Source organism: Zeugodacus cucurbitae, chromosome 6 (genome assembly GCF_028554725.1).
Source record: "Zeugodacus cucurbitae isolate PBARC_wt_2022May chromosome 6, idZeuCucr1.2, whole genome shotgun sequence".
In the NCBI taxonomy this organism is placed as follows: Eukaryota; Metazoa; Arthropoda; class Insecta; order Diptera; family Tephritidae; genus Zeugodacus; species Zeugodacus cucurbitae.
The window spans coordinates 54,608,347-54,620,953 of record NC_071671.1 but is presented as its reverse complement, the minus strand read 5'-3'; the positions used below and the strand labels follow the sequence as shown (position 1 = coordinate 54,620,953).

Genomic DNA, 12,607 nt, shown 5'->3' with positions numbered 1-12,607 from the left:
AGTAATGTCACAGCTCAAATACAGTATTTGTGTAAAGTTTTATTGCGCTATCTTCATTGGTTCCTAATGTATGTACACATATATTATGAAGTGAACAAATGAAGAATTCAAAATTGAGTTATATGGGAAGTAGGCGTGGTTGTGAACTGATTTCGCTCACACCCGTATCATCAGGTGTCAGTATTCTTAGTTTGCAAGATATATACAAAAAACCTATTTGTGGGCGGGGTCACGCCCACTTAAAAAAAAAATTACGTCCACATGTACCCCTCCCTATTGTAATCCTATGTTCCAAATTTTATTTTCATAACTTTACTTATGGCTTAGTTATGACACTGTATAGGTTTTCGGTTTTCGCTACTTTGTGGACGTGGAGCCGATTTTGTTCATCTTCGAAAGCAACCTCCTCAGGGTGCCAAAGAATTTCATTACGATATCTCAATTTTTACTCAAGTTATCGCTTGCACGGGCATACTTCCGGTTTTCATTTCCACTCGTCACCTTGATCATTTACGTATATATAACCCGATATCTAACTCTTTTATTTCTTGGTGCAACAAGCAACCGTTATGTGAACGAAACTATTGAACTGTGCAACATGTTGCGAGAGTATAAAAACCACCCTTTACATCGGATTCATGTTTGGTGTTTCATATTTATACTCATTTCTCGTTATCTCAAATGAGGCACTTCGTAACAATTCGATTCAGTGAAAAAATAATCTTAATCCAATGTTGGTTCTATAATTTTTCTCGTTGAATTATATTAAAGCATATTTTTAATACCTTGGCTATCCGAAAATGAAAATAAATTTCCTTCAAGTTCACAAGATTTTTTCGTATTTTCTTTAGCTTAAACGGAGAAGGTGTTTGGATATAAAATACCCGACAGCTATTTTATTTATCCTAGTCTAGAAAATTGACTTTACCAAACAGCGGTAATGTAAAAGACTTGTAGAGATTTTCTTCAACATTTTACTTCTAAATATATTGGAAAAATTACTCAGTCAAAAATTAATACTTGCGGTTTCTACCGAAAGCTTTCACAGTGAAAGCTCTTCCAGAAGTTTGACTGATGATATTGCTTTCTCCGCATTATAAATTCACTTAGGGTTTTATATTCCCTGCAGAGAGATGATGAGCATTACATTCATAGTCGCGAAAATAATCCATCTGGTTAAAGCCGTATTTCATTGAACTTGAAACCATTCATTGAAGAAAAACACTTCTGACTTCTGATAAAATTGAAACTATTATTTACAAAAATGTTATCTGAAAATCAGTTTGAAGTAGTCATGCGTTGGGCATAAATTTTTTTTATAATTTGTATTTTTTTATATGGATGTGCAATCGAGCAATCGCACTTGTAAGCGAACATATTGTTGTTTTTTGCTCGTATTTATTTATTCGCAACTTTTTTGCTGTGTGCAACAATTTTGTGGCGATAAATGACAGGGACTACAAGAAAAAAATGGGGAAAATAACTAAATACAATACACAGAGCAATATTCAGACATCTTGCTCACTCAACACTTAGCGTTACATAAAAAAATATTGCACGCTCACGAGTATGAATAGTTTACGATTTTATGCATTTCACTTGAGTTTTTTTCTAAAATGTGTTTTCTTTTATTTCAGATTTTCGATTGCAAGAATCACATTCGTGTCATACAATCAATGCAAAATGGCGACAGGCTTTACGTTTGCGGCACAAATGCACACAATCCCAAGGATTATGTCATCTATGTAAGTATCAATAGAAGTAAGGAAATAAACACAAAGTTGTAGACCAATAACAAAATAACAACAACACATACAAATAAATGATAGATAAAAAAAAAAAAAAAAAACAAAAAAAGTCCAGTTGTGCTGAAGGTTTAGTGTACATTGTAGAGAGCGGAGAGTTGCATGTTGAGAGCTTACACATATGTGACACATTGGATAAAATCACATTTTTTCCATCACTTACCGAATGCAATTGTCCGTCCGTACATTCGCCTTTCCGTTGAAAGCGTTTATTTGTGCGCCGCCAATAGAACGCTTACTTTCCCTTCTTGTGACAGCAACTTTCTTGCTTCGTTTGACTTGGAACAGATTGCAGTTAACGCAGTGACTCACGTAAAAAAGGACTTTTTACTATTATCTCGTCTCTCTTTTTTGTTGTTGTAGCAAAGTGAATCCTTAACGGTTTTTAGCACACACACACTCTACAAAGATATTACTGATATAAGGAGCAAAAAATCTGTTTTCTATTTGTCGCATATGAGCATAAGACTTCAGAATGTCAATGTGTCTGAGTGTGTCTGTGTCCTTGCATTTTAGGTTATGGCGCTCAATGATAAATGACAACGGCGACCATACGTTTTCCTTCAATTGACACATATTTTTATGGGAATTTCTCTTTTGCAACTCAGTAGTGACGGCCATAGAAGCAGTTAAGAATTGCATATGAGTTTACTTATGAAAATATTGTCAGTTGGTCAGGAATAGTTTTTTATTCATATTGATGACACGTCGATCCAGTTTAGATTTGTTTGTTTTTTTTTTAGGTTATGTATTCAAATACCTCAAATATGCACCTAACGAGTATAATGCGAAGATTAACTCAATAAAATTGTTATTATTGTAGATCCGAGTTCAGTCCGGTTATGTGGACTCGATTATTATAGGACTCTCTTTATAAGGCCGTGTAGCACAAATATCCCTCGATCCTTCCATTATAATACCTTTTCGACAAAGAGAAAGGAAGTCGACTTTTTGATATTAGGCACTAAAACACTCAAATCGGTTGAGGCCGTATTTTTTTTTACTATAACAATTGTTTTGAAGGAAGTAATGTTCGGACAGGCAGACTACTCCGCGTTCCAGTAAAGCTCAAAAACCACCGATGTTTTCGATGAAGTGTGTAGAGAAAGTTGGTCACAACATTAAAATACAATTTAAGTCAAACTGTTCCCCATTAGTACTAATACTTGAGTATTAAATAGTAATAGGGATCGCACCTCACGACATGTTCGGTTCTTCGGTAACACTTAAAACTAATCGAGTTAAATATAGGATTATGTATATCAAACTGATCAGGGTGACGAGACGAGTCGAATCCGAAATCCGAATGTATTTCTGTCCGTCCGTTCGTCAGTGCAACGGATAACTTTAGTAAAAATTAAGATATCTTGAAGAAACTTGGTACACATGTTCTTTGGGACCGTGAGAGGGTTGTTTTCGAAAATGGGCAAAATCGCACCAATACCACGCCCACAAAATGGCGAAAATTCGACTCGACTGATTTCAAATTCGATATATAATATTTTCTTGACACCCTGATGATACGTGTGGAAAATGGATGAAATTGGTTCACAACCACGACAACTTCCCATATAACTCAAGTTTGAATTCCATCTTATTCCTCCACTTTATAATATATACATAAGGAACCAATGAAGATAGCGAAATAAAACTTTACACAAATACTGTGAAAAAATTGTCGAAATCGGACTATAACTATTCAATGCCCGGGATATCGACTATGCAGAACTCCAGTGCCTTATGGTAATTTTTCACCGAAAATATCGGTAAATCTCGCAGATATCTTAATTTAATTCAGAGGAAATCGTTTTCTTCTAATAATCTGTCTCTGTACCAGATGTGGTTAAAATCAGGTCATAACTTCCCCTAGCTTACATATAACTAATTATAGGATTTTCAAAAATACGATGGCCTTTTAGCTTATAAATCGGTTAATATATGAAATATCTTATCCAAATTAAGTAAGCATATAATCTTAGATATAATGTATGTTGGTGATTAAAATGTGTGAAATCGAATCAGGAATTACCTCAGCTTATATACTATTCTATACTATCTCTATTGGACTTTAGGCCGAATATATAGGTCAAATTGTTTGTTATCTTAATATAAATATAGCAATAAATTGCGAGAGTATAAAATGTTCGGTTGCACCCGAACTGAGCCTTTCCTTACTTGTTGGAATGATATTTATTCAGCCGCAAAAAGAAAATTAGAAAGTTTTTCACAACTTGTTGTAAAATATTCTGAAATAAATACCGTTATATTTTAAATAAATTATTTTTAAACATTTCAGTCCAATCTCACTCACTTGCCACGCTCGGAATATGTGATTGGCGTCGGTCAAGGTATTGCGAAATGTCCCTACGATCCACTGGATAATTCAACTGCCATTTATGTGGAGGAAGGCAACCCTGGTGATTTACCTGGTTTGGTAAGTAAATATATTTTAAGATTAAATATTTTCTGCGATATGTTCATGTGTAAATAAAATTCAAAATTTTGCTTATATATATATTTAAGGTAAGGTATAGGTACCTATATTCACAATTTGCTTTCAAGTCGGCTTAAACGTTTCATGCTACTTATGTACTCATTATTTATTTATAGACTGTTATTCTGCAATTATTTCTTTATATTACAGTATTCGGGCACCAATGCAGAATTCACCAAAGCAGACACTGTGATCTTTCGCACGGATTTATATAATACGACAGCAAAGCGATTGGAATACAAATTTAAGCGTACACTTAAATACGACTCCAAATGGTTGGACAGTGAGTACAAATAATTATTACATATTTATATTGAATATACAAGATTTATAGAAAATTTAGAAAACCAGAAATGGTAAAATATTGGAGCTATTTTCTTTAAATTCGTAATACCGAATTTATCATTCGTCTTAGTATTTTACTGATGTTTATGCCAAAATAATTGCTAGTTTCAAAGCTAGTTAGAAAACTTTGTGCAAAATTTAGTAAAAATGTAATTTGAAGAAACTTCGAAACTTCGAACTTTGAAATTTCGAACTTCGAAAAAGTTCGAAATTAACAGAAATTTATTCTATATCTTTTTAATGCCACACAAACACTGCAGCAAAAGAAAATTGAATTTCGTCATCACACAAAACTTTGCAGACATTAACGCAACATTCGACACTTTGCCTCAAATCGGCTTAAAAACAAAAGATATTAAATTTGCATAGCGAATTTCAACGAATATGATGCACAGTAGAAAGGCCAACCAAAGCAAAGGAGTAGTGACATATTTTGCAATTTAAATAGTTTTCATTCAATTTTCTTTTGGAAAACGCAAAGCAAACCAAACCAAAATGTCCACAAATTTATCTAAGAAAATTAGTTTTGTTTGAAATCTTCATTTTAACAGCGGAAATTCAACTTCTAAAGAAACTCTAATGACATTTTTTCGACAATAATTGAATATATTTGACGCAGTAGAGGATCGTGTAGAGCAGAAACTAAGCAAATTTATGAAAGGAAATTATGCACGCACTCGTAGTTATGCTGAAAGAGAAATTTAGAAAAAGAGATTGCGTGACAACTATAGTTGTTTGAGTGTGAATTAGTATATTAATTATAGAATTTCAATATTATGATTAAATATATTATTGAAATTCGTATACTTGAAATCAGGAGTAATACATCTATTTTGGGAATTTTCAATACTAAATGTTTTTATTGCTGTAGCGACAGAAAACATTCCCTGAACAAATTTGAGGAATTTCGGGGAGAACTGTGTACTTCGAGTCCATCGATGAAAGGAAATCACGGTGTGTTTCCGCTTAAGTAGAACATACTGTCATTTGAACGGTCTAGACAATTCGTCTCCTCTAATAGCAGCTTTCTGCAATAACTATTCTATAAATATAAGATTTCCCCCCTGTTTACCATTTTTTACATTCTCTAGGAGTACGTTCTTCGACTGAACCCCCAAGAGTATAATGATAAAATGGTTTCATATCTCACTTAAGATTTTGTTAGATTGTCCTTTGTGAAATAAGAAGATCCGCGATACGATTAATTTTAGAGCAATGGTACAATTCGACAAGTTGTTTTACCGTTTTAGTGTTTCTTTTGTTTTCGGTGTCAATATTTATTTGCAAGATAAGACGACAAAGGGTGCTCCGGGAGTTTACAAAATTTTAGTTCAATAAGATACTTAGTTATTTTGAATTGTACAGAACCCTTACCACTGATTCAAAACCTATCCAAGTCATGTATTCTGCAACAATTTACAACTCCATTAACAATTCGCATAAAGGTTTTATTCGATGAAGGGATATCAGAATATAAGCTGACACCAGCCTAGATATTATTTAAGGGCCGGGATGTTTCGGTTACAATCAATCTGAGCTTTAATCTTTACTGATAATTTGCTTAAAATCAATATCAGAGTTAAGACAAGACTTTGCATCTTTGATATAGCGTGTTGAAGACCGATTAAACAATCAAATAATAACAAGAAGATACTTATGTCATATATTTTGACAATATCTATCCAGAATGGCTCTGGTGCCGAAATATCTCTTAAATTATATTTTTCTTTATCATACCTTCTCTTGTATTAGAAATATGTTTAACACAATTTAGTTGATAAGGATTAAGGACTAAACTTTAGTTTTTTCTTATGTCAAATTCAATGGCATAAATTTGACAACAGTACAATTTCCTTGACAAGTGTTTCGACTGCACTCTTTGTGTTAATTTTTTTTGCATTAAACACTAATTTTATTAAAGAGCGCAAAATTTAAGTTATTTTATTAATTTTTCAATTTAGGAAACCTTTACTGCAATAACGACAGAATCATGACAAGTCTATGACAAGCCTGCTTTTTATAAAATATACACATTTGTGCTTAGGGGTATACTTGTTAGATATATGGCTTATTTATGGCGGCTCCTAAACGTATTATCAAACTCAATTTCATCCAAGATTTACTGTTCAATATTAATTTTACTGCGCCACTAAATGCTTACTTAATAGCATCTCAAAATTTTTGGTAGAAATTAAGTTTGTTCTTACCAATGCACCCTCCTACATGTTAAAAGCTTCAATTATCCTTAAATCTTGACGTTAACCAAACCACAATGTAAAACCAAAATATTAACACTTAATCAAGTTTGAATACACAACAAGGCCCACAATAGAAACATATATGAATGCATGCGAATATACCACGAAAACAAAAAAGCCCAAAGCATGAAATTTATTAAATAACAATTTTCATAACACCAAGGAAACAGGCGAGATACCTTGTGCGGATCCTTCAGAGAAACACGCGCGCTGTGCTAAGCTTCCATGGTGCCTACATACAGGCGCAGATACGGGGAAAGCGGTACCACACCGCATCCTATAGAGTCTTATTCTCACACGCTTAGTTCATGCTTCTCATAGTTGCTTTCCGCTTTACTTCCTCGCTTATTTTAGTGATTTTTTTTCTGCTGCTGCTCGAACAGTGTTTGTAGGCGCTTGTGCCGGCGCGCATAGTTAGCGGCACTCTAAAGCTGCTAATACAATTAAAGTCTTTTCAGTTCAGCTTGAAAATTAATTAAAACTTGTATTGCAGCAGATTAAAATGAAAGGCGCCTTCAATACGCCATCTACATTGAGACAAAAGCAGAGCGCAAAGGGTAGAGGATGGAGACCCGAAGGTCTTATGCCTAACAACGATACTTCAAACGAACAGCTTGGGGGCTTTTGGTTTATGAATGTGAATGGTCAAAATCTTATTAGTTGCACGTTGAATGGCGTTCAAGTGAATTTTGTTTAGCAATTATGTAGATAAATAGTGAGATTTAGCAGCGATAGTCGAAGAAAGCTCATTTAAAAGCAATTGAATGGCGAACATTATTTACAGCTATTTTGGTAGTAACAATGGGATTGAATGAAGTGATTGTGGAGGCGTTTAAGTGAATATTAAGAAATTCTAATATTAGCTTAATAGTTGTATTCGAAATAGAAGGAGCTTTGCTATTAAGCTTTTGAAAATTATGGACTTAATTTTCAGATATGAGTTTATTGATTAAAATTATATTGGGTGTGCTGTTATTAACCGTTAAATCAGAAATGATGTTGTTAAATAGCTGATAATTTGATCAAAAGGAATATTTTAAAATCAAAAATATGGCAACTCTCAGACAGGGAAAGTTTGGCATGGAACTGTTGTTGTTGTAGCAGAAAATTTTCCCAAATCCTTTTTAATTATAATAATAGTTTATAGTCTTCGGTTGGGTACAAATCCGGATCCGTTCAGGCTAAGCTAACCCTAACTGTCATGGGAACGAGATAGAACTTCTTTGGCCTATTTTTCTTCAAAAATCCTGCTGATGAGGTCATTTTTGTGAACGGTGCGAAATCGATTCTTAAAAGCGCTTGAAAATTTTATCCGTTCTCAAGATTATCGGGTATATGTAATAGGAATGGACCTGGATTTCAACTCGGGAGTACTCTTAAAACAGTTTTTTGGAAATATTTTCTAAGATTACAACAACAAAACTTAGAAATTGAACACATAGCCATTTAAATGAGCCTGCAACCTTAAGTTTCTACAGGGGAAACGCCATGTGACAGTTTGGAAACCGGGTCTATCAGAAACTCTCTCAAAAAGCAGAACCATAACTTCGACATAGGGAATTTGTGTCGCGGTGTCGTCCTAGGCCGACGAAAGATAATGTTATATGAAGAGTATCTTCTCTGAATGTCTTCAGATCCCTTAAGACAAACTGCGCGCAGTATAATAATGAAACTCTGAATTTTACTTGAAATCTTGAAAAAGGCCAAGAAAAACAAAACTTATTTTCCTTGATTAAATGACGGGATAATAATTTTTACATTTACGAGTCAGCCTATCTATATGTATACCTGAAAATATTATCATAAAGTCTATAAAAGTAAATTAAATATATTAAATATTATTTAAAAATATTATTTCATCAACTAACCATTTACCTCCTCTATTTTTTCACCCACAGAACCCAACTTTGTCGGCTCATTTGACATTGGCGAATATGTGTATTTCTTCTTTCGCGAAACTGCCGTCGAATATATCAATTGCGGTAAAGCCGTGTACTCACGCATAGCACGGGTTTGCAAAAAGGATATTGGTGGTAAAAATTTGCTCGCCCACAATTGGGCCACCTATTTGAAGGCGCGTTTGAACTGCAGCATCTCCGGTGAATTTCCATTCTATTTCAATGAAATACAATCCGTGTATCAGTTGCCAACGGATAAGACACGTTTCTATGCGACATTCACGACCAGCACAAATGGCTTAATCGGCTCGGCGGTGTGCAGTTTTCACATCAACGAAGTGCAAGCCGCTTTCAACGGTGAGTAGACAAATAAAAGAAGAGAGTTTATTAAAAGAGATTGTATGAAATTGTAAGGTGGGAGTGTGTGAAAGTACATGAGATTAGCAGTGTACCTCGTATGAGTGGTTTAAGAAGCTTATGATTTAATTGATATTTGCTTTTAATTAATATTTTATTTTTAATTTTTTTCGGTGGAGACTTAAAGGAATTTATTTTGTGATTAAGGAACGTGATATGATCAGCAATGTAGTTTTATATTTATATATTAAATAATACGTTTTTTCTTTTTATCCGAGATTTCGCAAAGCTCTATAGCAATTCGCTTTTTGTGTGCAGATTTTTTACATAACGTCTTGCATTTTGTATTCAAAATACTCAGTTATTCATATTTAGAGCTTACTTTACACATCTTTGAACATTCCTTCCCCGCTAGCCAGCAGCTTTGTCCGTTACTCTAAACAGCTCTGTAGCTTAACGCTCCGAGGGTAAACTATCACGGAATTATTATACAAATCTGACATGTATTGAGGTACATATCATTTTCCAACACATCCTTACATTACATTACTATCCATGTATCGTCTCCAGCGGAAGTAAAAAACGAAAATACTCGCAAATCGTATTAGAAAATCCATTTTGATGGATTATGAATATCCTGTTGAAGCGGTTAAGCTCAACAAATGCTGCGGAAATCAGGCGATATGTATTTTCGCATATGTTATACTTGAAGGTTTTGCTACGTTGTACCCCTTAACACACTCCCTTGCGAAAGAGAGAGATGGCTTAAGTGGACGCGCATGAACCGCTTTGGGGACTACAAGTTGTTTAGCTTCCTTGTCTTCCCTTTGTGGTTGTCTGCATACAAAGAAGTGCTTTTCACTGTTCGCTGCTGCTGGATCCGTTTGTGTGAATATTGTACAAAATCCTACTTGGTGTTTACTAGGTTACCTTTACGGCAGCACATAAGCTAAAGATAATTTTTGCAAATATGACCCTAATTTATGTGTATAAAAAAATAAACTAAACTTTAAGTTTAACGTAACGTAACGTAACTTCACTTGATTTCAACTTAACTTAACGTAACTTAAACTTAAACTTAGCTTTACTATTAATCTTTTACTTTTATTTTTTTCAATTCTGTGTATACTTCAACTTAACTTTACCTTAAACTTAAATTTAAACTTAAACTTAAACTTAAACTTAAACTTAAACTTCAACTTCAACTTAAACATAAACATAAACATGAACATAAACTTAAACCCAAACTTAAACTTAAACTTAAACTTAAACACAAACGTAAACTTAAACCTTAACTTTAACTAAAACTGAAACTTAAACTTAAACTTAAACTTAAACTTAAACGTAAACTTAAACATAAACTTAAACTTAATCTTAAACTTAATCTTAAACTTAATCTTAAACTTAAACTTAAACTAAAACTCAAACTTAAACTTAACTTTAATTTTATCTTTTATCTATGAAATTCTCAAAATATTCTCCTACTACAATTTCTATAATACTTTTTCAACAACATTGTATTTTATTCATTTTACTTAACCTTTCTCCCTCTCTCATTTTCAGGTAAATTCAAAGAGCAATCCTCATCCAATTCAGCTTGGCTACCAGTATTAAATTCACGCGTACCCGAACCACGTCCCGGCACCTGTGTCAATGACACCTCAAATCTGCCCGACACCGTGTTGTACTTTATACGCTCGCATCCGCTTATGGATAAAGCTGTGAATCATGAACACAACAATCCAGTCTATTATAAACGAGATTTGGTATTCACTAAGCTCGTTGTTGACAAGTAAGTTTACTTTGTATATTTGTTACCAGGAAGTGGTATATAATTTATATTATATACATATGTATATCTTAGTATTTTAGTATATAAGTTTGTGCGAAAATTTAGTTTAAAATGAATTGTTTGCTATTTCCATTATCCCATCTCCAAGCAATTGCAAGCTATTTTTGTAGAAAAGAGTATGAGTTTTGTGTTAAGTTGGAGCCATGTTTGCGTGATACTGTTATGTGGGTCCTTTGGGGTCGTTCTGTAAGTTATTTTTTTCTCGACTATATCCGGCTTTGAGTGCGATTGCTTGTCAATGTGGTTTTCACTCGCTTCACATGTTGTTATTTTGACAGGAAATAAATTTAGAGAATTTCTAAACAATTTAATGCAAAAGTAATGCTGAAAATATGCATACATACACCGGTGTGTAATACTCAAAATAAGTTTAAAATGCCAAAAAAAAAAAAATTTCAAGAAATATACTAAATAGGATCTCAAAATATTCTGTATATATACTTAAGTTATGGTAATTAAAATACTAATCAATTATCCCAACCAATTCAATCTAATTACTTCTTGTAATTGTTTAAATATTCAGAAAGAAATATTATAATTACATGTAGTATATTTTTACACATTTCTATATGAAAGTATCATTATATACATTACATAGCTTCCATAGAGTATATATATACCTGATATCAGACACAAGTTCGCCTGCAAATATGTGTTGAATTCACAAGTACGTGTTGCGACCATTAATTACCGGTAATTACAATTTTAATTAACAATAAATATTTTGAAAAAATTGCCATTAAACTGAATGCTATTGGTACTTGAGTGGTGTGAGAAATTAACGCTTTAAATATTTACAAATATACATATGTAATTATAAATACCCTCCGAGGAGAAATAAATTTTGTAAATTTTCAAAATAATTTAAAATCATTTATTTTTGAGAATTTTGAGAATTATATATTTTATAGAAATCTTATAAATCTTTAAAGTAGAAGAAAAGGACTAATTAGCCAATTCCAATAATAATTGTAACGTTCCAAAGAAATATCTACCAACGCTAGAAAAGAAGTAGAACAGCGGGGAGATACTTTCTTCTGACGCTCTAGATTCTCAAAGAGATTCATGTTTATTCATAATATCTATAAAACTGCGTTATGGATAAATCGGGCAGCACACTGAACATTCTTAGTCATTCTGCTGCTCTTAAGCCCATATTTTATAATTTCGTCTCTGAGTGAACTTTGTTATTTGACAAATTCTGGCGATAAAAAGTGTTCGGTCGAAGAAAGTTTAACAAAATTAAATTCTCGAAAATATTCCTTAACTCACTCTGAATTGTTCACGTTTTACGATAGCACTTGCATATTTAAGGGGCTATACCAGTGTAACCCCTGAAAATGAGGCGGTTTTTCGTGAAGTGTAGTTAAAGAAAGTACTCGATCGAATGTTTCGAAGTTTTTTATATTTTATTTTTTAACTATATTTTAATTTTTTGTTTTATAAAAATATTGGAAAATAACGGAGTTATGTGCTGAAAAACATTTAGTTTTTTTAGGGAAAATGGTAATTTTTTATGCCAAATTGACAATTTTCAACAAATCAAAAAGATCTTAGATCACTGTATAGTATATACAGTTAAACTTCCATAACTCGAA

General features: G+C 33.0%; 1 protein-coding gene across 4 annotated transcripts in view; it reads left to right on the top strand.

Moving 5' to 3' along the window:
- LOC105218054 (semaphorin-2A) overlaps nucleotides 1-12,607 on the top strand; it is a 250,973-nt gene that overhangs the window by 221,848 nt on the left and 16,518 nt on the right. For all 4 annotated transcript variants that reach the window (XM_054232840.1, XM_054232838.1, XM_054232836.1 and 1 more), the window contains 5 exons: nucleotides 1,638-1,745; nucleotides 4,102-4,239; nucleotides 4,450-4,582; nucleotides 8,801-9,157; nucleotides 10,721-10,949. In XM_054232840.1, the coding sequence (XP_054088815.1) occupies nucleotides 1,638-1,745; nucleotides 4,102-4,239; nucleotides 4,450-4,582; nucleotides 8,801-9,157; nucleotides 10,721-10,949 (965 nt within the window). The remainder of the gene's footprint in view (nucleotides 1-1,637; nucleotides 1,746-4,101; nucleotides 4,240-4,449; nucleotides 4,583-8,800; nucleotides 9,158-10,720; nucleotides 10,950-12,607) is intronic.